The following is a 25,686-nucleotide window of genomic DNA, read 5'->3' as shown; positions in this document are numbered from 1 at the left end:
TGAGGACACACCCACATTGGGAAATGGGATGAACAACAGAGACAGAACACAAATATTTCCAGACTTGCGGTGAGTAGCCTACGCCTCTAGTCTATATTGTGGCTTTTGAGCAGTCATTGGGAATATGTTCCTTGTGTTCAGAACTCACCCTGCCTTCCCTCCTGAGCCTCTGCGGCCCAGAGGCCCCACTTAACTCTCATTTCAAAAAGAGACCCTTTATGTCAATGGGACATCCTGGTTAATTAAAGGTTGAAGAAATAACAAAAAGCAGCCTACCCAGGCTATTTGACAGGTATGGGTTTGGCCTTTCTGTATGGGTAGTTTCTGTCTCTGATGATCTCAAAAACAATGCACATATTTCTACAGTTTACAAAGTGTGTCTCAGACACAGCACTTTTCCTCGTACCAAAGAAGCCAAATGGAATGCCATCTTTCTTTATCTCAGATCACAGATACAGGTTTTACAACAGTACTTCAAAAAAGATACAACAAACTGTAAAAAAAAAAAAAAAAAAAAAAAAGTGAATTTGTGTAGTTGCCATCATGATTTCTACTATTGGACACATTTGTTAGGAGTTTGCAGGGAGCTTTGAGCAAGTAGCAGCAACAATCTGGCTAAGGCAGTATTAAACAATATATACAGTACATAGTACATAATTTCAGATTTCAATAAGTCTCCTGGCTTTCATTTAAGCTTTGGGACAGTAAGGGTTCACAGATGTAAGATTTGTTATTGGCCTGGCTGCACAACAGTGGAGCCTGATGAGGGGAGTATGGCTCATTATAATGGCTGGAATGGAGTGTAATAGATGGAATGGTATCAAACACATGAAAACCATTCCAGCCATTATAATGAGCCTTTCTCCCCTCAGCAGCCTCCACTGCTGCACACATGGACACTCTGCTCACTGTAACAACTGGGATTCCATTCATTTCAAACAAAAGCTTCAAACCAATGCAAACACAACAGCTCCAACAAACTCAGACCTCACAGCCTAATGCAAAGACCAGAAACCCAATCTACAGATCATTAGCTCTACACACCCAACCAAAGGAGACAGCCTAGGCAATATCATTGGCACTGAGAGGGCTAGCAGCTGTCTTCAGGGCTCTGGCAAAGTGACCACCACAACAGCCAATGCCAATGAACTGCAATGCATTGAAATAAATAACCATAGTCCTCCGTAGCGGATGGCAGGTAGTTGTAGCTAGCTTAGCATGCTACTAGTCCTCCTTGCGTTGTCTGCTACAGTAAGTCATGTTGTGGCCAAAGCTTCAGTTTGTGCTTCCATAGTGGTTCTCATTATCTGGGTTGTCCTGGAGACTGGTTTCGGACGTCTCCTCTTGTATCTCTACTGGATCAACAGGCCTCTTGAAGAAGTCGGACGCATAGAACACCTGTGTTGGTAGAGCAGAGAACATGCTTTGTTTATACAATGGAGACAAAAACTGAGAAAACGACCATGATACAACCATGAATGTGTGTGATGTTGTCTCTAAGGGAATGAGAATAAAAGGTTTGTTTGCTAATTCCTTTATGTGTTTATCCTAATTATGCTAGTGCCCTTGGTGGTAGCATGTTCATTGCTGTATTAAACCATACCCTACAGCTAGCTACCCACCGTGAGTATTGCGACTATCGCCCCCTGCAGGAGGCCAGTAAGTACGTCACTCCAGTGGTGTTTGTAGTCAGAGATGCGCGACAGTCCCACGTAGACGGACATTGCAATCAGGAAGAACTGTATGGTGGGTCTGAGGAGCCTGGCCCACTCTGTCTGCAGTCTGGCCTGGACATACAGCTACAAGAGGAAAAGAAGGACACCATCAACATCATGAAAGGGAGCTATTGCTCAGGGCCGAAATAACTGTTGTAGCCACCCTGTATGTACTGTATGTAACAATTATCTACTATACTTACTGCAAGGAACAGCATACAGTACATAGAAAAAGATGAGTGACCAGAAAAGAAGGAAAGTCTGTAAAAACAAAAAGACAAAAGAGATTAGGGGAAGCTACAGCATGGCAAACACCTTTTGAGCTTGCATTTCCCAGTTAAAAGTTTTTCCATTTTGATTTTGTAGCAATGCCTTCTCTTGGGATGTATCCCAGGTTTTGAGATATAACCCTCGGAGCTCTTACTGTACCTGGCCTCGTCTACCATATCCTTGTCCCCGGTACAGGTGAAGTTCTCGATATAGCCTCCGGCCCTGCAGTTGATATGGTCCCACACAGGCTTACACACAGCCAGGAAGTGCGGCCGCAGTCGACCAATCGAGTACTTGGCAATATCCGTCAGTGATTGGCTAGCAGCAGCCCCGAACAGGAAGCTGGCCACTGCTTTATAAATTCGCGCCACATAGTTAGTCCTCAAGGACGATTTGTTTTTGACACGAGTCATATACACGCCAAGGCACTCACCACTGACTACCTGTAACAGCAAGAAAGTCATCTTTAACTGACGTCAATTGAATATGTTAACATATTGTCTCATATAATTGCAGTTTTACCACAAACCTTTAAAACACACATACCTGATATGTTGATGACATTTTGAGGAGAATATATGAGAACAGGGCAGAGGTAATGACTTACCACAATCAGTGTGAAAGGGATCATGACTCCCCCCAGTAACTGATAGGATATGGTGTCCTCTTTCAGGGGGTATCTGATGGACTCATCATTACAGAAGAAACCCCTTTTGAAGGGATTGTGCTGAGGGGTGAGGATCGCAAAGGGAAGCCCAACTGGAGAGAGAAAGATAATCAGCAATAGTCTCCTTGTTCAAACTATCTTTTGTAATTCTGTACAACAAGCTTTTGACCAAATGTTTTTATCAAAAGTCACAGGAGAAATGAACTTGCTAGGCAAAACCTGATACAAAACAATAACCAAATAAGACGTGCTTGTTCATGTTTTCACTTGATTTGGTTAGTCCATTTCTCTCCCTCCCGCTCACCTTACTAAATAGCCCAGCCATGGCAAAGTTAACAAATGAAGGTAAAAGTCAATATAATGGAGGAGGTAGAGTCTCCTAAATAACTAAGAGTCCAGGATGTGAGTGGACAGCACATCAACTAATTGATTTGACAGAGTTGTCATGGAGATGCTGGCATGGATGCCTAAATGCTTCTAATGATGTCAGTTAGACTGTGTGCATGAGTGAGTCTAACTGACCTCTAACTGACCTGAGTGAGTCTAACTGACCCCCCAACCTAACAGTTGGGATCACTTTCTCACACTGCTCTGCTCTCATCTGATTTCTATCTCGCTCCTCTTATTCACTGTCCACAACATTAGGCCTTTACCAAGAGAAATATGGAAATCTAGGCCTAACTATCCAATGTGACACCAATGGGATATTACACATTGGTAATCAATGTCAGAAGCCTGGCATTCTCAACAACACTAACAGAAAGATATAGAAGAGTCAGTGGGGGTGCTGCTGTGGCCCAGGAGTGGGGAATGCAGACAATGAAAGCAAATGCTGAAAAATAAGTTCAAAAGAGTAGCAGTAGAATTCCATGTCCTGATATCTCTTTCTGTTTCTCAAGGGAAGCCCTCTCTCTTGTATCATTCATTTGCACACTGCAGAAGGCGACATAGACTAGTACGGCCCACTGTTTCCACCGCACAGCGCATTTCATCAGCTTCTATGTTTAACAGAGTTCAAAGTAGGTTTGCTGTTTATTAAAATATCCTTCTATTCCCACTTCCAAACTTCACAGATACATAATTTGCTGTTTGTATCACGCAGGTTACACAACCAGCAATTGTTCTAAGCATTAGAGTGTACGTGAATAGGAGTGCTTCAATTAGCTATCTGTTCCACCCTCTGGCCAACTCCGTTGGCAGATTACAGCCAAAATGAGATAACTAGCAGTCACAGGTCTTTGATTAGAGCTTGTCCTGTAATGTTGGGGAGTATGGACACCATATGCCATCCTTTGTAAAACATTCTGACTGCATCTAATTGATCACAAAGGGTGAAAAAGAATCCAGAACAACTCCAGTATAGAACATTGCTCAAAGGGATTTTAAAAGTGCTACACTAGCCACTAACCAAGTCACTCGTAGGCACGACGTACCATCCTTTTAGCTTCATTTTAAGGACCATGATGTGAAATATAGAGATTTGGCAAAAGGGTAAACACCAAAACACAGGTTTTCAGAGGTTTGAGTTGTTTTGTGTTTTCGCTATTTGTTTCTGTGTAACTAAAAATGTTGCTGGATTTTGTGTAACGAATGACAGCATGACACTACTATATTATGAGAGAAACAAGTTTGTTTATGTCATTGAGCAGAGATGGCCAACTATCTTAAAACCTAAAAATAAGCAATGTTCTCCTTCCTGCTTCCATATTTTAAAAAGCAAGGTTCCCTGGCACTTTTGTGCTGTCTAACAACTACTTAGTTACATGTCTTGACAAGACTTGTCAGAGTTATCGTACTCAGTGTTGACCACAATGAGTTCAGAGACTACAAAAACAATGGTCTTGTAGAAAACCATTACATGCGACCAAGACCCTTACCCAGAGTATCAAGACCCAGATCCAAACAGAGTTTAGATCAATACCAGTTGCGGACTTACCATTAGGCGGAAGAAGCAATGGCCTCAGGCCACACATCAGGGGCTTCGTGAGCTGGACATAATAAAACATTTAAAAAAACTTTTTTTTCCTGCTTGAAGCCCAGCCCACCCCTTGAAGCCCACCCCCTTGAAGCCCACCCCCTTGAAGCCCACCCCCTTGATTTAATTGTCATTTTTTTGTCAATGAACTACACAAAATACTCTGTCATGTCAAAATGGAAGAAAAAAACATGAAAAATAAAACACTAATATATCTTGATTACGTAAGTACACCTTGACTGTACAATATTTGCACATTGTTATTTTTAAAATTCTTCAAGCTCTGTCAAGTTGGTTGTTGATCATTGCTAGACAGACATTCTCAAGTCATGCCATAATGTCAAGCTAAGTCAAAGCTGTAACTATGCCACTCAGGAACATTCAATGTCACATTCAATAAGCAACTTCATTGTATATTTGGCCTTGTGTTTTAGGTTATTGTCCTGCTGAAAGGTGAATTTCTCTCCCAGTGTCTGTTGGAAAGCAGCCCGAACCAGGTTTTCCTCTAGGATTTTGCCTGTGCTTAGCTGTATTCCGTTTCTTTTCATCATAAAAAAAAACTCCCTTGTCCATGCCGATGACAAGCATACCCATAACGTGATGCAGGCACCACCATGATTGAAAATATGAAGAGTGGTACTCAACGATGTGTTGTGTTGGATTTGCCCCAAACATAGCACTTTTTATTCAGAACATAAAGTCAATTTCTTTGACACATTTTTAGCAGTTTTATTTTAGTGCCTTATTGCAAACAGGATCTGAATACTTTCTGAAGCCACTGTAGGTCATTAGGGGGTCTGAATACTTTCTGAAGCCACTGTAGGTCATTAGGGGGTCTGAATACGTTCTGAAGCCACTGTAGGTCATTAAGGGGTCTGAATACTTTCTGAAGCCACTGTAGGTCATTAAGGGGTCTGAATACTTTCTGAAGCCACTGTAGGTCATTAAGGGTCTGAATACATTCTGAAGCCACCGTAGGTCATTAAGGGGCCTGAATACTTTCTGAAGCCACCGTAGGTCATTAAGGGGTCTGAATACTTTCTGAAGCCACCGTAGGTCATTAAGGGGTCTGAATACTTTCTGAAGCCACTGTAGGTCATTAAGGGGTCTGAATACTTTCTAAAGCCACCGTAGGTCATTAATGGGCCTGAATACTTTCTGAAGCCACCGTAGGTCATTAAGGGTCTGAATACATTCTGAAGCCACCGTAGGTCATTAAGGGTCTGAATACATTCTGAAGACATTGTGGGTCATTTTTTCTGTTAAAATGTCATCTTCTTCCTTTTCTTTTCTCATTGCTGCAGCTTCATTTCAATGAAAGTCACGTTTGCAATCATATCATGTGATGCACACAAACTGTCATAAGAAATATATACTGATTTAAAGGGGGTGTGGAAGATTTCAAAACCCCTCCGTGGTAGGATACACATGAGTATCCTCGATGAAAGGTAGGCCTGAGGCCTCCAAATCACTAAGTCCACCCCTGAAGACTCCATCTTTGCAGTCGAGGGTCACAGAAATGTACCCTAATTTGAGAATCACTCATATACATATACACAAAGTTATTTCCTGGTCAAGACATGGGAAAGAAAAACTCCTGGTTATTATATTACACAGTCTTACTGTGTGTTGTCTTGTATGCTATTATAACTGTGGTACTGACCACAGCAGTGTAGCCTATCTCTAGCGGATGAGCAATAGACTGAATCAGCAGCGAAATAGGACACCCATTCATTCAGACTTAGCAAAACATATTTGCAATAAAGTTGTGATAAAGATATACCTCAATGGGACTGGTGTTTAAGCTGCAGTTGTCTAGTGCATAATAACTTCTCACAGAAAAGGGAACTATAGGCCATGACACTGCCAACAACAACTGTATAGTACGTAGGCTACATACCGAAAATAAGGCAGGTAACGTCGAGAAGGACGAGTGAGATTCTGCCCGTTTCAAACATGTTGCGTCTCCGGACTTGTGTCTGACAAATCCGTAAACTCGTGAGCGTTCGGCTGCTGTCGGCTTTCTTCCGGCGAGATGAGAGACAGTCTATCTGTCGAACATGCCTGGCTATTTGTAGAAAACAATTAAAAACGTCGTTTTTAATATTGTAGGTCTTAGCCTAAACCCTAAAAAAATAGGAAAAACAAAACTGTTTATGTTAACCCAGGGGAACCGTATACAGTCTAGTTTATAAACTACTCCTAAAACCTTTACGTTTTCAATCCCTTACCCTTTAAAATTGTCACAGCCCAACTTCATAATAAACGGATTTTTCAGCGAAAGACGCTCATTATCTTCTGGCCCCTGTCGTACGATGCTCCGGAAATAACACAGGCAGTCCTCCAGTTGTGGTAATGATAGGGCAGTGGACTCAGGTGAAGAGCCTATCGTGTGCTTGCTAGTGAAATACGACAGCCGTCGACCAATGCTTTACTGGCTCCATCCCCTTCCCTTTGCTATGGAAAGTTGAGGTAACGTCACTCTTGCTATTATTGGAAACTCCACGGCTAGAGGGTGGGAAAAGTGTTCAATGGAACAGCACCAAACATGATCAATTATTTTACTCTGATTATGTTGACCCAATCTTAATAGAAGGATGATGATAACAGAAGTGTTAATTTTTCCCATACATTTTTACAGGGGCGCAAGTTTCACTGGGGACGGGGGGACATGTCCCCCGGCATTCTAAAATTGCATTTTTGTCCCCCCCACTTTTAGCATTGGAATGTGACAGTGGCAACCCATCATTCAGGGGCCCACCTTTTCCCCCTGTTTTGCATGCTATATTGACGTTAATATGTGTCACATATCAGTTTGCAAACAATGTAAAAAAAAAAAAAAAAAAAGTGAATAAAGCTGCATACAAACCTGGTCTCTTTTTTGCTTTCTTGAGTAAGTCAACTCCAAAATGCAGGTGTTTCAGCCTAGCTCAGTGCATTCTGTGGTGTTGGGCCAGCCAGCGGAAAATATGGAGAGTAGGTGTTGGTAATGTTCTCTGGTTGCGCCGTGATTGGGTAATGTTCTCTAGTTGCGACGGGATTGGCTCAGTGTTCTGTCACTCATGGGGACACTACATCACTGCCAAATCTAAGGGTAGAGCTCGAAAATTCAAGCCCATTGGGTGCTGCCATAGAGTTACATTAGAAGTGCCCATCCAAGAAGGCTCAAGGTCATTGGCCACAGATAAAATTACATCAAATCACCTTATATCTACAGTAGCTTTGACTGGACTGTCATACTATCAAAATCTTAGCTAGCAAGCTTGCATTCATCATTATGAATCACGTCGACAATCTACCGGCAAATGTTTTTTAATCCTTGTCATATGAAAATAAATAATGAAGCGAAATTATTGATAAAACGTATCGGTGCTTATCGGCCATAAACATTGGAAATCGCAAATTCAACAATGAGTGGTTTGCAAAGCGATCACTAGCCTATTATACAGTGGAGTGGGTTTGTGGTTCCAAGTCTGGGTTTAAGGGTCTCTTTTCCAAGATTGAAAACATAAACATTCAACATTGGCCTTGCTGTCAATCCAGCATGACTTCTGCTGCACTCAAAACAACTGTAAACTCAGAACTGGGAAATCTGCCTTCAGTGAGTTTAAGATACATGAAAACTCTGGAAAAAACTAGCTCTGACTGGGAAAATACATTTTGAATGGTCATCCAACTCGGAGTTGCATATCTGGAACTCGGGCCTCTTTCTAGAGCTCTGACCTGAAGATCACTGATCTGATCACTGATTCAACCCTGATTCAACCTAGTTTTTTAAATGATTTTCCAGATATCTTGAGAGCACCATAAATAGAGAGAATGCCAGACTTCGATGGCAAAATTTGCCCACGAAGGACCTCCGCGCCCCCTTCCTGTTCAAGTGAGTCCAAAAATGCCTTGTATGTTGCTGCATGAATTATGTAATAAGCCAGGGAGATAGCTAAGAAAGTAATACTAAGTGTATGTTATGTTGTACACTGTTAGTAGCCCATGTTCCTCACCCTAATAATTTCCCCTCTTTTCCATTAATTTTGCCTACGGTTCTTACTTGGTGGTGCACATGTAGCCTATAGTCTGTTTTAGAGAAATGTAATCATTGAATATTGTAAGAGCTTTCATTGTCTGCTTATAAACTCGGTAAAAAAAGAAACATCCTCTCACTGTCAACTGCTTTTATTACCAGCAAACTTAACATGTGTAAATATTTGTATGAACATAAGATTCAACTGAGACAGAAATGGAGTATTGTGTCCCTGAACAAAGGGGGGTCAAAATCAAAAGGAACAGTCAGTATCTGGTGTGGCCACCAGCTGCATTAAGTACTGCAGTGCATCTCCTCCTCATGGACGGCACCAGATTTGCTAGTTCTTGCTGTGAGATGTTACCCCACTCTTCCACCAAGGCACCTGCAAATTCCCCAACATTTCTGGGGGGAATAGCCTTAGCCCTCACCCTCCGATCCAACAGGTCCCAGATGTGCTCAATGGGATTGAGATCCGGGCTCTTCGCTGGCCATGGCAGAACACTGACATTCCTGTCTTGCAGGAAACCACGCACAGAACGAGCAGTATTGCTGGTGGCATTGTCATGCTGGAGGGTAATGTCAGGATGAGCCTGCAGGAAGGGTGCCACATGAGGGAGGAGGATATCTTCCCTGTAACGCACAACGTTGAGATTGCCTGCAATGACAACAAGCTCAGTCCGATGATGCTGTGACATGCCGCCCCAGTCCACGACGGACCCTCCACCTCCAAATCAATCCCGCTCCAGGCTTCGGTGTAATGCTCCTTCGACGATAAACACAAATTTTACCATCACACCTGGATCACACCTGGTGAGACAAAACCGCGACTCGTCAGTGAAGAGCACTTTTTGCCAGTCCTGTCTGGACCAGCGACAGTGGGTTTGTGCCCATAGGCGACATTGTTGCCAGTGATGTCTGGTAAGGACCTACCCTGGGCTCCTGAGTGGCGCAGTGGTCTAAGACACTGCATCCCAATGCAAGAGGTGTCACTGCAGTACCTAGTTCGAATCCAGGCTGCATCACATCTGGCTGTGGTTGGGAGTCCCATAGGGTCGGCACACAATATGTCTGGGTTTGGCCAGTGTAGGCCGTCATTGTAAATAAGAATTGGTTCTTAACTGACTTGCCTAGTTAAATAAAGGTTCAATAAAAATAGAAATTACAACAGACCTACAAGCCATCAGTCCAGCCTCTCTCAGCCTATTGCTGACAGTCTGAGCATAGATGGAGGGATTGTGCGTTCCTGGTGTAACTCAGGCAATTGTTGCCATCCTGTACCTGTCCCGTAGGTGTGATGTTCAGATGTTCTGATCCTGTGCAGGTGTTGTTACACATGGTCTGCCACTGCAAGGATGATCAGCTGTCTCCCTTTAGCACTGTATTAGGCATATCTCTCTCTCTCACACACACACACACACACAGAGATAGAGGGTAAGGAGGAAGGAAGAGAGAGAGAAATGGTTTTGAAATATTGACTATGCAAGACCAGAAAGAACAAAAATATTGACATACATGCTCATCTACTCCCAAATCATGTACATCCAATGATGTTGCATGCAATCCATTGCAATCCATTGCAATCCAATTAGGCTGTTTGATCCTTCTATCCAGGTAATGGGCTCCAAGTCAGTTGGTTGGTTGGGTCCCGGACAGTTCTTCTTGGTTTGTAAAGCTTGGGTTATGGCTACAAACATTTGATCTATTAGGTGTGTCAAAACACAATGTTTGGGAACCCACTGCTGAGGTAATTTGGTCACCAGCTTGAAATGAAGGTGTTGTAACACGTGGTCTGCCACTGCGAGGACGATCAGCTGTCCGTCCTGTCTCCCTGTAAGGCTGTCGTAGGTGTCTCACAGTAAGGACATTGAAATTTATTGCCCTGACCACATCTGCAGTCCTCATGCCTTCTTGCAGCATGCCTAAGGCACATTCAAGCAGATGAGCAGGGACCCTGGGCATCTTTTTTTTGCTGTTTTTCAGAGTCAGTAGAAAGTCCTCTTTAGTGTCCGAAGTTTTCATAACTGTGGCCTTAATTGCCTACCGTCTGTAAGCTGTTAGTGTCTTAACCATTCCACAGGTGCATGTTCATTAATAGTTGATGGTTCATTGAACAAGCATGGGAAACAGTGTTTAAACCCTTTACAATGAAGATCTGTGAAGTTATTTGGATTTTTATGAATTATCTTTGAAAAACAGGGTCTGACTTGGTGTACAGGAGAACACTGTAAGAATGACCCATGTTCTGAATTATGTCGCTGTACATTTCAAAAGTGCTGAACAAATAGTTATATTCACTACGTCTGTCCTAACTCGCTCATTAATGTCTTAATTGAAAATACGGATTGCCTCTTATCCGCTCGTTGTCCCCTTATGTCATAGTTTGTACATCTCAATTGTCAGTAGAAACCACATTTGCTTAAGCAAGTCAGCCATATCAGCTATGTTTTTTTAAAGGCAGTAAATGAGGCTGAATGAACTGTTTCGCTGCCAGATAAGGCTCCGCTGATAGCCAGGTGTAGCAGTGGTAAGGTGTTGGGACTGTGTTGGGACAGCTTTATGTATGCCCTAACAGCTTGTGGGCACCGTTTGTCACCGTTATAGTGCAATTAATGTATTGTTTAGTGTTGTGTTTTTTAGTTTTCCCCACAAACATTTACATGTTAAAATTGCCACTGGAATGTGATACAAAACGAGGCAAAATAAGAACACATTTATGTCCCACCCCACTTCTAAAACACAGGTTCCACCAAAGTGTTTCTTCTGTTCTGTGTCAAAACATGCCTGACCATGAAATACTGGCAGTTGTAGGCCTCCACACCTTGTAGCTATGTCTGCACAAATAGACTCTCTCTGACACGCGCACGCACACACACACACACACACACACACACACACACACACACACACACACACACACACACACACACACACACACACACACACACACACACACACACACACACACACACACACACACACACACACACACACACACACACACACACACACACACGAGGGGAAGGAAGAGAGAGAGAAATGGTTTTGAAATATTGACTCTCCCAATGTTCCAATGCAAGACCAGAAATAACACAAATATTGATGTACATGCAATTGCTCATCTACTCCCAAATCATATAAAACGCTATGATAGTGCATGCAATCCGCATTCTTTTAATTAGGCTTCTTGATACTTCTATCCAGGTAATGGGCTCCAAGTCAGTTGGTTGGTTGAGGCATTATGATCTTGTATTATTCTAATAAATATTCAGATACAGTTATAAATACAGAGTGTTATACAAAAACATCCTTCCCTTCATTTATATAAAAATATTATTTTCATTGAGTCCATAGCAGGTTGACAGTCTCAATACAACAAAGTGGGTAAGGTTCTTCTGCCCTCCCTGCTTTCACCCAGTGAGCACAAGAAGTTGAAAGACATCTTTGCAACGTCTTTTCAACCAAATGCTTATAGAACAGACTCATCAGATCATTAGGCCATCATCCGTCAACAAAATGGCAATGACGACGTACATGACATCACATCAATGTTTCATTCAATAACATTTTAATCTTGTCATGACAAAGTTCATATCTCATCCCTCTACACGCCCTCCCCAGTCCTTAAATTCCGTCTGTAGGATGATGAGATCATTGTTCTCTCAACAGAACCTCTCCAGACGTTCTGATTTCCTAACCCTGACCACATGTCCAGGGTCAGATATAGTTCAACCTCCTAATGGTTAAGGCTAGGAAGAGGTAGGGTATTCTGATCTTAGATCTGTGGTTATGGGGCAACCTCTACCTCAAGTGACTTGAGTCGTTCAGTAGTTTCTGCCTCTCCATGTGCTCCTGGATCTCCTGTGTGAAGAACAGCTCCCCCAGGTGGCCGTGAGAGGCCTCGCTCATGGCCTTGGTCTGCATACACATCTTATACTTGTCTGGCTGCAGCTCGTCCGAGCATTGCTTCTCATGCCACAAGTGGAAGAGGCTACGGGAGGGAGATCGAATCACCATCAGCTTGCTGTGCAGGTACTTTCTGTATAGGTGAACATCCTCCAAACCCCAGCCTTTGGTGTTCCGGTCAAACCCACCTGTGCAGATCAGAGATATAAATTGACAAACTCAATCAATCAAATTAACAATCAGTCAGTCAGTCAGTCAGTCAATCAATGAAGAAACGTATTGTTTAATTACCTATGTTGATGAAATCAGACCTATACTGGCAAGTCATGCCAAACCCAAAATCTCTCCAGAATCCAGCATCCTTCATTATCACCTGTTGCAGAAACACAAAGTAAAAGTATCATAAAAAAACACTATGTAATGTATAATACCTTTTTCCTATTTCCACACACAGGTGCAACGGCAAGAAAGACTCACCAGTTGTTGTTGAATAGAAGGGAAGGGACTCTGGTTATTGTCGATAAGAGATGGATTGTACTGACTGAAGAGAACTGGGTAGAACACTTTCTTACCTAAAGTTTGAAAAACAAAGACATGCATCTTCCATTAAAACTTCCATTGACAGACAGACACACTGACACACCGACAGATTGATAGATAGTTCGTAGCTCCCGCTCCTCACCAGGCTCTGCATTGAGTCTGCAGGATGTGAGGAAGTCTAGGGTAAAGTGGATGTCGACATCGCAAAAGAACAGCAGCACGTTGTGGCTCCGCCTCCAGGCCCGTGCGCCCACCTCTAAGCCCCGCCCACGAGAGAATTCCTCATTCAGTTGGATCAGCGTGAAGTTTCGGAACTGGGTTTCCCTGGGGGAGGAAAAGTTTTGCTGAGGTCATCTAAATCAGTGTTTAATGAGAAAAGGTCATCAGTCCAACTGGAGGTCCTCAAGCCTTAGGTCAAATCTAAACAAACACAGTTGTGGCTAGAAACTGAGTTTCATCATTTGAGTGGGTCATAAGAAAATTTGGAAATGTGATCAAATCAAAATATGGGTGGTTTAACTTAAACACACTTCCACATATTCACATACAATAAGCCGCCGTGTCTGTGGTCAAACAACTTCTGCCCTTATCATTCCAGTCCTGTTGGTTATCCTGTATCTGTATATGTATGGATCTGCTACAATCAGGAGATTACTCTTACTTCTCTCCTTACAGTCTCCTAGCTCTGCAGAACTCCCCTGGCTCCTAATGCTTGAAAAGATGTGCTGATTAAAGAACATTAACAGTTACTGTATATCTCATTGGAGTTATATCTACACTATCTGCTATCCACCAACGACCGCAATGCAGCACGGACTCATCCCTAATTAGGAATTCCAGAGGAGCAATGCATTCATTAGAAGGCAATATGCCGTTGGACAGTACACCGTGGAGCTGAAATTTAAGATTAAGATTTTCTGACCTTTGAGCCCTGTTTGATGGAGTAAGCTTGCTGTATATTTGAACTTGTAATTACTTACAAACATGGTATAGCTGAGAAGAGTGTATTACCTGGATGTCTGATCCATGATGGCTTTGACCTCGTCAATCTGGTCCCTGCCAAAGTAGACCACAGTGAGGTGGGTCTTCCCTTCCTGCTGGATGCACACCTTTCTGAAACAGCAAGATGGCAGTTACAGGCTGACCACACCGCTCGCGTCGTGTGTGTGAGCGTTGCAAAATACATTTAGAAATCCATGTTATTCAATTATTGCACCCACACTGTTCGCGCACGCCAACGAACATCTGCGTTGCCAACGGCTAAAATAGAAATCAGTTCTATTTCTGACGCAGATCGCGCTGCAAGTCCTGCCTCTCCCATCTCCTCATTGGTTTGTAGAAGCAGGTATGCACGTGCCATCTCCTCATTGGTTATACCCACGTTGGTGACTGAAGACGAACTAGGTCAGTGGCGGTAATGCATCTTATGAAAGTTGCCAATCGCAATATAAAGTCAAGAGAAGAAAAAGCCTGGAAGGAAGAGAGATGACTAGAAACGATTCGGTTGACCGTTTTATGTGTGGATTAATTGTCGGAGTAGAGGACCTTGGGCATTTCAGGTAAAATAACAACTCAATGTTTATATCGCAGGACAGATTAGCCAGCAACAGCAAGCTAGGACAAATTAGCTAGCAAATTAGCTAGCAAGTGCAAGCTAACTAGCTAAATTGCCATAAATGTTTAATGCTTTTCGACCTGTCCCCAAATGAATGTAATTGGTTCAGAGTTTGTTTTGATATTTTCACCTGCGTGTCATGATCGCGTTTGGTGTAGAGGGACAAAATACATTTATGCACGATGGCGCAGGCGCGCAGCCGGTTTGGGTTCGGTGTTATAGTCAACCTAGACCACAGGTGTCAAACTTATTCCACTGGGAGCCGAGTGTCTGCGGGTTTTCGCACCTCCCTTGAACTTGATTGATGAATTAAGGTCACTAATTAGTAAGGAATTCCCCTCACCTGGTTGTCTAGGTTTTAATTGAAAGGAAAACCTCAAAACCTGCAGACACTAGGCTCTCCATGGAATGAGTTTGACACCCCTGCCCTAAACAGATGGGCTGCCTCCTACAATGTTACCAATGTTCCATCATATGTACAGTACCAGTCAAAATTTTGGACACACCTACTCATTCAAGGGTTTTTCTTTATTTTTACTATTCTCTACATTGTAGAATAATAGTGAAGACATCAAAACTATGAAATAACATATGGAATCATGTAGTAACCAAAAAAGTGTTAAACCAATAAAAACACATTTTATATTTGAGATTCTTCAAAGTAACCACCCTTTGCCTTGATGACAGCTTTGCACACTCTTGGCATTCTCTCAACCAGGTAGTCACTTGGAATGCATTTCAATTAGCAGGTGTGCTTTTTTAAAAGTTAATTTGTGGAATTTCTTTCGTTAATGCGTTTGAGCCAATCAGTTGTGTTGTGACAACGTAGGGGCCGTATACAGAAGATAGCTCTATTTGGCAAAATACCAAGTCCATGTTATAGCAAGAACATCTCAAATAAGCAAAGAGAAACGACAGTCCATCATTACTTTAAGACATGATGGTCAGTCAAAACGGAATGTTTCAAGAACTTGATGGTCATAAACACCTGACATTACAATTGTTGATGCTGAGAGAAACTCTGTATGTACAACGTAAATGGTTATCTTTACTTCCAAAACCGCCTGAGATTGTGGGCCATGTCGTTTCTTTTTGTTCGAACCTGAAGTTGTTGATGAACTGTCGGAATGTGTCAGCCCTCCTGGACAGTGGTACTATGATGTTGATGAGCATGTGGCGTGTGTCCACCCTCTCATTCTTCACCCTGACCACCGGGCCGAAGGGTCTGAAGAACACCAGCTGTCTGAAGTCCTGCGGCCTCTCGCCCTTAAACATCAGCTCATACACTGTCCCCTTGTCACGCTCTGTACGGGTCAGCCCTGTTAGGGACGGACGGACGGACGGACCGACGGACGGACGGACGGACGGATGGACAGACAGACATACAGACAGACAGACGGATGGACGGACGGACGGACGGACAGGTGGACAACAGACAAACATCAGCAAGTACAAATCATTTAACCAATTGCAAATTGTCTTCATGGCCCTCTGGAGATCTGAGAGGATTTCAAACTTGTAAGCAATTTGTTGAAAAATTCCTCCTTTTTCATATTAAAATTCCACCTAGATAACAGGAGTGCAAAGTACACTTAGCTGGGCCCAACACGCTCACCCTCTATGAAGTCCGATGGTGAATAGGAGCGTCGGTGGCGCTCCCCGTGTCTCCGGGGTCCGTTGAGGACCTGCAGGGCTATCTCTAGCGTGCCTGTCAGCTCGTCTCTCCGGTCCTTCCTCACAGGCCTCTCCTCTGGATGACGGGTCAGACCCATCTCGAGCTGGTACACCCTGGAAAATAACCATCCTGAGTAGCACTGCATTTATACTGTACCTCAAAATGGAAACGTGCTTATGGTTATGAGTATGGTCAAGAGGTTTCCATGGTCAGGTCATGTGGTTAGTGTAAAGCTCAGGGGTCTAATTATAAGGCCTTTGAAATAAATAAGGTCAAAGGTCACTTGACTGACCTGTGCAGGGTGAAGCTTTCGTAGGGAATCACGGCGTACTCACTGGGCAACTTCTCACCAGACTGGACCTCAGCCCGGCTCAATTGGGCCTTGAAGAACTCCTGCCGGAAGAGTTGACATACTGATTGATAAAGATGCACACACACACACACACAAACATTCACATGCACACACTCATGCAACAACACACACACACACAGACACACACACACACACACACACACACACACACACACACACACACACACACACACACACACACACACACACACACACACACACACACACACACACACACACACACACACACACACACACACACACACACACACACACACACACACACTCACCTGGAGGTCGGTGTGTGTCTGGGGCCTATGCAGACCCTCCAGCCCCATAGGTAGAACCCCTTTGGCCCTGGCCTTTTCCAGAGACTCCTGCAGCTGCTGGGTCCTCATCTGAAGAGCCTCTTTGAGCTGAGCTATCTGCTTACTGAGACTGTTAATATAGTGCCTGTGTGTGTCCTCGCTCTCCTGCAGTAGCGCCAGGTAACCCTCTTTACTGGTGGCTCCTCCAGCCCAGACCTGGGCCTGTTCATTGCTGTAGCTGCTCTGGGGTTTGCAGGCCAGCAGGTAGAGTAGAGACAGGCAGCAGCACACCACTAGTGCTATGACCCCAACACGGGCCACCAGAGCTAACAGCCACCTCCGGAGCATTGTGGATTCAGAGCACATTAGCGTTTACACAGCACATCTCTGGAGCACGGTAAGGGCTTTCAGCTTATAGAGGTCATCCTTCCCATCGTCTTCACTGCCCATACTCATCTCTCAAGTCCCCCATGACAGAATGGTCTTAATATCCCACGACACTCATTCCACCGATAGATGAAGTCCATCACAGCATATTCATGCCATATTAAAGGTTAAAGGGCATTCTTCCTTGCCTGAAATGGAAAATAAATGTATTAAGTTTCTAATAGTAAATTCCAGCTTTAACAAACACACTGTAGTAAAACCTGAGTCCTGATTACAGAATCAGGCTATGGGACAGTACATATCCAAGCAAAAGTCAGGTTCCTGTTAGGCTCCTACATTCAGTAGGACAGCTGTATGACTGACAATGTGTGGACTGTGGATGAATGACATACTGTTCCAAATGAAAGAAGTAGATTATTATATTTACGTTACAGTATCAGAAAAGACGATGATTCGATTTAGAGCAGTGGTCGGCGAAAGACAACTGGCCCAGTTTTTTTGGGCCAAACGTTTTTAGTAAAAAATAATAATATATATTGGTGGTGGGGCATTATAGTTCTTCCAAAAAAGACTGTAAAATCACCAGGAATTCAGCAAAAAATGTGTGTAATTTAGGAAATCTGATCCCAACTATTCACACAAATTAAAAAGAGGCAGATGTGATCGTGTCGCACTCGTGTGCGTGTGCGTTTGCGTGTGTGTGTGTGTCGGACTGGACTAATATAAGACATACAGAGAAACACCTGAACTTACATACTCTTGCAGAACCACAGCGCTGTAGAAGAAATGCTCTCTATATCTGTGTGTATGTGTGTATGTGTGTTTTGTTAGTCAACGTTAACTCTCAGCACAGTTAGCCCTTTATAGACCAGGTAGAGGTTGAACTCATGAAAGAGCTGCTTATGTTTCCAGGTCCACTCGAACTGTCAGAGAGGATACACATAGCCTGCAGTACACACCCGTGTGTGTGTGTGTGTTTCTCAGAAAGGATACAGATAGCCTACAGATGTAGAATCTTAATTTGATCACCCTGTTGCAGGATACATGTAAAAAGTGCATTGCATTTGAGGTTTAAAAAGGCTTCTGAAGTTTGTAATATCCACTTTGAAATGTCAGACTTGATTTTCCCTTACGAAAAATATGTCAACCCCTACAAAAATGTCCATTAATTATAATCCACATAATAATTTAAATTTCCTGTTGCTCTAGGATTATTTTCCTGCTGTAGAAAACTGGCTAAAATTAGGATCCTAGATCCTAGATCCAGTCCACACTATAGGATATTATACAGCCTGCTAATGTGTGTGTGTGTGTGTGTGTGTGTGTGTGTGTGTGTGTGTGTGTGTGTGTGTGTGTGTGTGTGTGTGTGTGTGTGTGTGTGTGTGTGTGTGTGTGTGTCAGTTTTTGTCAGAAATGTGTAAAAACTATGTTATTTTTATACTGATACTCTGTAGTGCACTGCATTTCAGATTTATTTTTTACTCCAGTTATTATGCTTATGCTAGCAATCTTGTCGAACTGAGCTTTGCAATGAAACATTGACCCATCATTATAACACATTCTAAATATAGTGACATGGACTTTGGTCATGTTGCAGGACAGCTACCAGAGTTGAAAATACATACTTTTAATGAAGATACAGATCTTCATCCGATGAAGGGATCTTCACTGAAATATCATATCTATGCACGTATCAGTAAACTGATACTAAGATTCATATTTAACTAACATATCTCTCTCTCTGATTCACAGTTTGACATTAACTTTCTGATTTTACTCAGAGAAACAGACAAACAAGTCTGCAATCCACATGCCCTCAATAACTAAACACTTCTTATTCAATATAAAACGATGTATACTCACCAACTGCTCTCCATCTCTCGGCATGCAACATAGCAGAGATAAGACAGATCCAACATGATTTAATAATCGCCATGAATCTCTTTTAAGAGTTAGCAAACTTACTGCACAGAGCTCTGCGCTTCCTTCATATTAGCCCACGACAGAGCTCTCTCTCTCTCTCTCTCTCTCATTAGGACGCCTGAGAGCGAGAGAGAACGAGAGCAAGAGAGAGAGAAAGAGAGAGAGAAAAAGAGAGAGTGGGGACACAGAGAGAGCTGAAATGGCCCTCTTTGGCTGAGCTCACTGCTGCTGAGTGCACCCTCTGTCTCAGCCTTCCTCTTCCTCCCCCACCACTCCCTCTCCTCCCTCATCCTCACCATGAGAGCAGTGTTTGTTAGTGTGGGGTTGTATCAGTAGTATGAAGTAACTTCCTTTCCTACCAGTTCGTTCACCTATTAGTGGTACTAAAGGAAACTATATTAGGAAAGGAGAAGGATATAGGATTATAAAGACTATTGGGACACAACCTGAGCTCCAATCTCAAACTCCTAATCCTCTTCTTGAAATACCCCCCTTTTAAAAGTTTCAGTCTCTTTTGACAGTGAAATCAAACTAGTAGTACGAGTGGGAACTGGCTTTAGAAGCTTTATGATGATTTGACACATGCACGCTATCCTAATTTCTTACTAGATCATTGGTAGCTGTAGGATTAAGTGTGAGGGAAATGTATATGCTGCATCTACATTCCAATTGAGCTCTACCAGATGAAACATATTTGTCCAAGAGTGACATAAAGGGAGTTTAATTTCATATATTAGATGTAGACTGAGGAAGCAGCAGAATTGCATGTCTCCACGTGTATCCTTTACAGAAATAACACTTCAGATGTTACTCTTATCTTATACCAGAGGGTGGCGCCAGAGACACTGTCATGCTCAGCATGCACACACACAAGCACAGACACACTAGACAACGTAGTCAAGAAATAAACAACTAGTAAAGTAGTAAACTAAGAAGAAGGGTAAACCCCTCCATTTATTCAAGTCACATTTGTGTATGCCGACTGATTTAAAAACGTGCAATGTGGCTGGTGTAGGAAAACCAAAAGTCTCTACAAACCTCAGGCACATTACAGGAGCTGTAGGTGGTGCTACACAGTAGTTCTCCAGTAGTTATCTTTATCCCATGGTCAGTACTGGGATGTACCCCCATGGCACAGGCAAACGTTACATACAGTGCATTCGGAAAGTACTCAGACCCCTTGACAAAAACAGTTTTTACATTTTGCAAATTTATTCAAAATAAATTATCCTGATCCTGACTAGTCTTCCAGTCCCTGCCGCTGAAAAACATCCCCACACCATGATGCTGCCACCACCATGCTTCACCGTAGGGATGGTACCAGGCTTCCTCCACACGTGACACTTGGCATTCAGGCCAAAGAGTTCAATCTTGGCTTCATCAGACCTAATAATCTTGTTTCTCATGGCCTGAGAGTCCTTTAGGTGCCTTTTGGCAAACTCCAAGCGGGCTGTCCGCATCTGCTTTCCAATCTTTGGGAATCTCAGATGACACGAAAGAGAGGTTGAACAGGCTAGTAATAGGGGTGGCAACAATTTCGGCAGATAATGTTTTAGAAAGAAAGGGTCCAGATTGTCTAGCCCGGCTGATTTGTAGGGGTACTGATTTTGCAGGACTGGATTTGGGAGAAGGAGAAATGGGGAAGGCTTGGGCGAGTTGCTGTGGGGGGTGCAGTGCTGTTGACTGGGGTAGGGGTAGCCAGGTGGAAAGCATGGCCAGCTGTAGAAAAATGCTTATTGAACTTCAATTATAGTGGATTTATCAGTGGTGACAGTTTTTCCCATCTTCAGTGCAGTGGGCAACTGGGAGGAGGTGTACTTATTCTCCATGGACTTTACAGTGTCCCAGAACTTTTTTGAGTTTGTGTTGCAGGAAGCAAATTCCTGCTTGAAAGAGCTAGCCTTGGCTTTTCTATGCCTGTGTATATTGGTTTCTAGCTTCCCTGAAAAGTTGCATATCACGGGGGCTGTTCTATGCTAATGCAGAACGCCATAGGATGTTTTTGTGTTGGTTAAGGGCAGTCGGGTCTGGAGAGAACCAAGGGCTATATCTGTTCCTGGTTCTACATTTCTTGAATGGGGCATGCTTATTTAAGATGGTGAGGAAGGCATTTAAAAAAATAACCAGGCATCCTCTACTGACGGGATGAAATCAATATCCTTCCAGGATACCCCGGCCAGGTTGATTAGAAAGGCCTGCTCGCTGAAGTGTTTCATCGAGCTTAGATTGTAGGATGGCTGGGGTGTTAAGCATGTTCCAGTTTAGGTCGCCTAGCAGCACGAGCTCTGAAGATAGATGGGGGGCAATCAGTTCACATATGGTGTCCAGAGCACAGCTGGGGGCAGAGGGTGGTCTATAGCAGGCGGCAACGGTGAGAGACTTTTTAGAGAGTTGGATTTTTAAAAGTAGAAGTTCAAATTGTTTGAGTACAGACCTGGATAGTAGGACAGAACTCTGCAGGCTATCTTTGCAGTAGATTGCAACACCTTTGGCAGTTCTATCTTGTCTGAAAATGTTGTAGTTAGGGATGAAATTTTCAGAATTTTTGGTGGTCTTCCTAAGCCAGGATCCAGACACGGCTAGGACATCCGGGTTGGCAGAGTGTGCTAAAGCAGTGAATAAAACAAACTTAGGGAGGAGGCTTCTAATATTAACATGCATGAAACCAAGGCTTTTACGGTTACAGAAGTCATCAAAAGAGAGTGCCTGGGGAATAGAAGTGGAGCTATTCACTGCAGGGCCTGGATTCACCTCTCTGTTTCTTATTTTTAATTTATTCATTTAAATGTATTAATTTAATTTATTTGCTAAAATAAAATAAAAACTGTTTTCAATTTGTCATTATGGGGCATTGTGTGTGGATTAATGTGAAAAAAGGGATAGGGGTCTGAATACTTTCTGAATTTCCCCACTACACTATAAACTATAAAACACAGAGACCAGGGGAGTGGTAGAGATTCAGGGTGTTTAATAGTTACATGTACAGGGTTGTAGGTGGGTTTGCAGGTGGGATTGCAGGGTACAGTGAAAGTCTTTGAGCATTAACATGCAGGACTTTTGAAATAAAATAATGAAATAGAAATAACAACAGTATAAATAGTACTATATACACATCATAATAAGTGTAGCAGTGAGGAATAAATAAATGTCCATTGGGGTGGAGGTAGAGTAAAGACTGTTGAGGGGCTGGGGTAGAATGACCAGAGGGGGAGCAGCAGCATGACTATTGGGGTGGAGGTAGAGTAAAGACTGTTGAGGGGCTGGGGTAGAATGACCAGAGGGGGAGCAGCAGCATGACCATTGAGCACAATAAAAACAATCAACATTTTAATAGAATTTAAAATTTACATATTAACAACAGCAACAGTGATAAAATGCCATTGGTGAGGGGGCAGAATAAAAGTCTGTTCGGGTGGGGTGGGGGGCTGGTAGCTGACTAGTGGTGGCTATTCAGCAGCCTGATGGTCTGAGGGCAGAAACTATTGGCCAGTCTTTCAGTTTTTGCCATGATGCTTCTGTACTGCCATGTCTGAGTGATTGACGCGGGGAGAACAGGTCATGGTTTGGTGTCTGGGGTCCCTGATGATCTTCTTGGCTTCCTGTGTCCTGTAGGGCAGTGTGCACCCCATGGTGCGTTTGGCTGCATGTACACCCTCTGAAGAGCCTTGCGGTCTGCGGCGGTGGAGTTGCCGTACCAGACTGTGATGCAGCCCAACAACATGCTCTCGATGGTGCTCCTGTAGAACACTGTGAGGGCCCTCGAGGACAGGCTGAATTTCCTCAGCATCCTGAGGTTGAAGAGTTGCTGTAGTGCCTTCTTCTCTACTTTGTCCATGTGGTTTCAGCTTCTCTGAGATGTGAATGCCAAATAATTTTAAGTTATTGACTGTCTCCACGGCAGCCCCATTGATGAGGACAGCCTGGTTCCTCCTGAAGTCCACAATCAGCTTCTTTCTGTCGCTAATGTCGAGGGAGGGGTTGTTAATCTGGCACCATGCCGTCAACGTGCCTACCTCCTCCCTGTAGGGGTCGTTGTTGTTGATCAGGCCTACTACTGTCATGTCGTCAGTACACTCGATGATGGAGTTGGAACTGTCTGAGGCCACGCAGTCGTTGGTATACAGGAGGGGACTGAGGACGCACCCATGGGCCCCTGTGTTGAGGGTCAGTGTTGAGGAGGTAATGTTGCCCACCTTCTCCACCTGGGGGCGGCCAGTCAGGAAGTCCAGGACCCAGTTGCATAGGGAGGAGTAGTGCTCAATTTAAGTAGTGCTTACTTGGTATGTGTTCGACTGGAGCCATTAAAGGAGCCATTAAACATCACGAAAAAAAATTGAAAGCATATTCTTCAAAGAGAGAGAATTACAAACTGAGAAAAATGACATATGATGTATTCCATCAGATGGAGTTGTTCTTGAGATATAATCACACAACATTGAACTTCTAAACTACTGTAACTTGCGAAGAACCCTTTGCTTTATAAAAGTAATGTCACAGGTATACTGCACCAGTAATACGACAGAAAACAGCAGGTGCATTGCCTTTGAGTTCTTAGATACCTCAATCTATTAATGTGATTGGCTAGGTATCAAATTCAGGCTGTCTCCACATTTCAGAACCACAATAGCCTACTGAGCTAAAGCCTTGGCAATAATGTTGGGAGCTAAAACGAGTCTTCAGGTGTCAGGCAAGGTTCTAAAACATGTGAGCATGTTTCACTAAACCACCTGTGCAGTGTGATACACACATTGGTTGGCAGGAGGTATATAAAACACAGAGTGTCAGAGTGCAATACATCAAAAACGAACACCTTTCAGCCAAGAACATAAATGTTGTGGTGAGAGGGTGATGCACGTCACTCACATTGCCTTGGTCCATGTACAATAATACAAAACAAACATGTTATAAACAAACAAATAAATACAACAAGTGACAAACCCAAACAGACTCCTCTGTGTGACAACACACACACACAACACACAACACACACATGCCCATAGAACATCACTTTGTATTTTCCCAACACCGTGGTTCTTATAGTTCCACTCTTGTCTTTACACATTCAAATCAACTGCCTGCTCCTACACTCTCCAACCGTCTGGAGCTCTTCCCTCTTGCTGACTTTGGAACTAGAACTCACCTCTGAGGAAGTAAAAGACAGAAAGAGAGGAAAAGAGAGAAGGTGAGAAAATGAGTGTCAGAGAGAGATCAAAGAGACAACAAAAGAAAGACAGAAATAGAGAGTGTGACAGAAAGGACAGAGAAGGCTAGTGAGAAGAAATGGGGGAGAAAGACAGAGAAAAAGAGTGAGACAGTCAGAGACAAAGAGAAAGAGTGACAGGGTGAAGTGTGTGTAGCTGGAGACTGTCTGTGGTGTGTGGTGTAGACTCATGTATGCAGCTCTGTGTTGGTTGCTAGGCAACAGCAGCTCTCACAGTCCTCTCCAGGTGGTAGCTAGGTTACACCATTTCACAGTCATCTGTGGGCGGTTTCTAGGATACACCAGACAATAGCGTTCACTTTCTGTTGGTTGCTAGGTTACACCAGCTCACAGTGCCCACGCTGTGCTTGTTGTTAGGTTACACCAGTTCGTCCAGTAGTGTTCCTATGCTGTTGCGCTGTTCTGGGGGTCCTGCAATGGTTTTGTTGCACATGGGGCACACACAGCGCACCTCCAGCCATTTCACCAGACACCTAAGAAACACACAGAAATTGTATCATTTGCTAAACATTCCAAGTAACTGTAATTGTTGACATCACAAAGGATACATCTGTAAAATTCAGTATAATTGATGACATCACAAAGGATACATCTGTAAAATTCAGTATAATTGATGACATCACAAAGGATACATCTGTAAAATTCAGTATAATTGATGACATCACAAAGGCTGAATCTGTCAAATTCAGTGTAATTGTTGACATTTAGAGTAACAGATAGCCTAGCAATTGGAGCGTTACTCAGGCCAGTAACCGGAAAGTTGCTAGTTTGAATCCATAAGCCGACAAGGAGAAAAATGATGGCAGACCCTGGCCCCTAGGAACATACAGAGCTAAGCATACTATGAAATTGCTCCCCAATACCATCTGTTGTATATATTTAATGTATTACATGAATGGTGACCATAGCCCTTCCAAAAATACATTTAAATTGTATTTTAATGCGATTTTTTTCCCACCCTGCTCCATGTATTCAATGCAGGTAGCATAGTGGTTAAGTAACCGAAAGGTAGCCGGTTCGAATCCCCAAACTGACTAGGTGAAAAATCTGTCAATGTGCCCTTAAGCAAGGCACTTAACCCTAATTGCTCTGGATAAGAGTGGCTAAATGA

At 43.2% G+C, this 25,686-nt stretch overlaps 3 protein-coding genes across 6 annotated transcripts in view; all 3 read right to left on the bottom strand.

Annotated features, from left to right (window-relative positions):
* Window positions 1-419: 419 nt before the first annotated feature.
* LOC118358529 (phospholipid phosphatase 1-like) lies at window positions 420-7,036 on the bottom strand. Of its 3 annotated transcripts, none has more exons than XM_035736462.2 (7): window positions 6,859-7,036; window positions 6,528-6,754; window positions 2,593-2,744; window positions 2,145-2,428; window positions 1,919-1,976; window positions 1,623-1,799; window positions 420-1,398 (listed from the first exon to the last, which is right to left on the bottom strand). In XM_035736462.2, exons 2-7 carry the CDS (start codon window positions 6,583-6,585, stop codon window positions 1,276-1,278), a joined length of 852 nt encoding a protein of 283 aa, XP_035592355.1. In that variant the 5' UTR covers window positions 6,586-6,754; window positions 6,859-7,036; the 3' UTR covers window positions 420-1,275. The 3 variants fall into 3 exon arrangements, with proteins under 3 accessions (XP_035592355.1, XP_035592357.1, XP_035592354.1); XM_035736464.2 differs by having other exon boundaries at window positions 6,528-6,695; XM_035736461.2 differs by lacking the exon at window positions 6,859-7,036 and having other exon boundaries at window positions 6,528-6,851.
* A 4,772-nt stretch (window positions 7,037-11,808) lies between these two features.
* On the bottom strand, window positions 11,809-19,518 carry LOC118357949 (chondroitin sulfate N-acetylgalactosaminyltransferase 1-like). The gene is made up of 10 exons (XM_035735254.2): window positions 19,295-19,518; window positions 17,027-17,619; window positions 16,677-16,777; window positions 16,325-16,497; window positions 15,812-16,028; window positions 14,106-14,207; window positions 13,237-13,418; window positions 13,032-13,126; window positions 12,846-12,927; window positions 11,809-12,742 (listed from the first exon to the last, which is right to left on the bottom strand). The coding sequence occupies exons 2-10, from the start codon at window positions 17,408-17,410 to the stop codon at window positions 12,450-12,452; spliced, it is 1,629 nt and encodes a 542-aa protein (XP_035591147.1). The 5' UTR covers window positions 17,411-17,619; window positions 19,295-19,518; the 3' UTR covers window positions 11,809-12,449.
* A 2,787-nt stretch (window positions 19,519-22,305) lies between these two features.
* The window catches only part of rnf122 (ring finger protein 122), a 19,557-nt gene continuing 16,176 nt past the window's right edge, over window positions 22,306-25,686 (bottom strand). For both annotated transcript variants that reach the window (XM_052479121.1, XM_052479122.1), the window contains exon 5: window positions 22,306-25,048. In XM_052479121.1, coding sequence (XP_052335081.1) covers window positions 24,934-25,048 — 115 coding nt within the window. In that variant the 3' untranslated portion in view covers window positions 22,306-24,933. The remainder of the gene's footprint in view (window positions 25,049-25,686) is intronic.

This window comes from Oncorhynchus keta, chromosome 25, assembly GCF_023373465.1.
Source record: "Oncorhynchus keta strain PuntledgeMale-10-30-2019 chromosome 25, Oket_V2, whole genome shotgun sequence".
Classification (NCBI taxonomy): Eukaryota; Metazoa; Chordata; class Actinopteri; order Salmoniformes; family Salmonidae; genus Oncorhynchus; species Oncorhynchus keta.
Note: the sequence above shows the minus strand (reverse complement) of the source record. Positions and strands in the feature narration are given on the sequence as shown.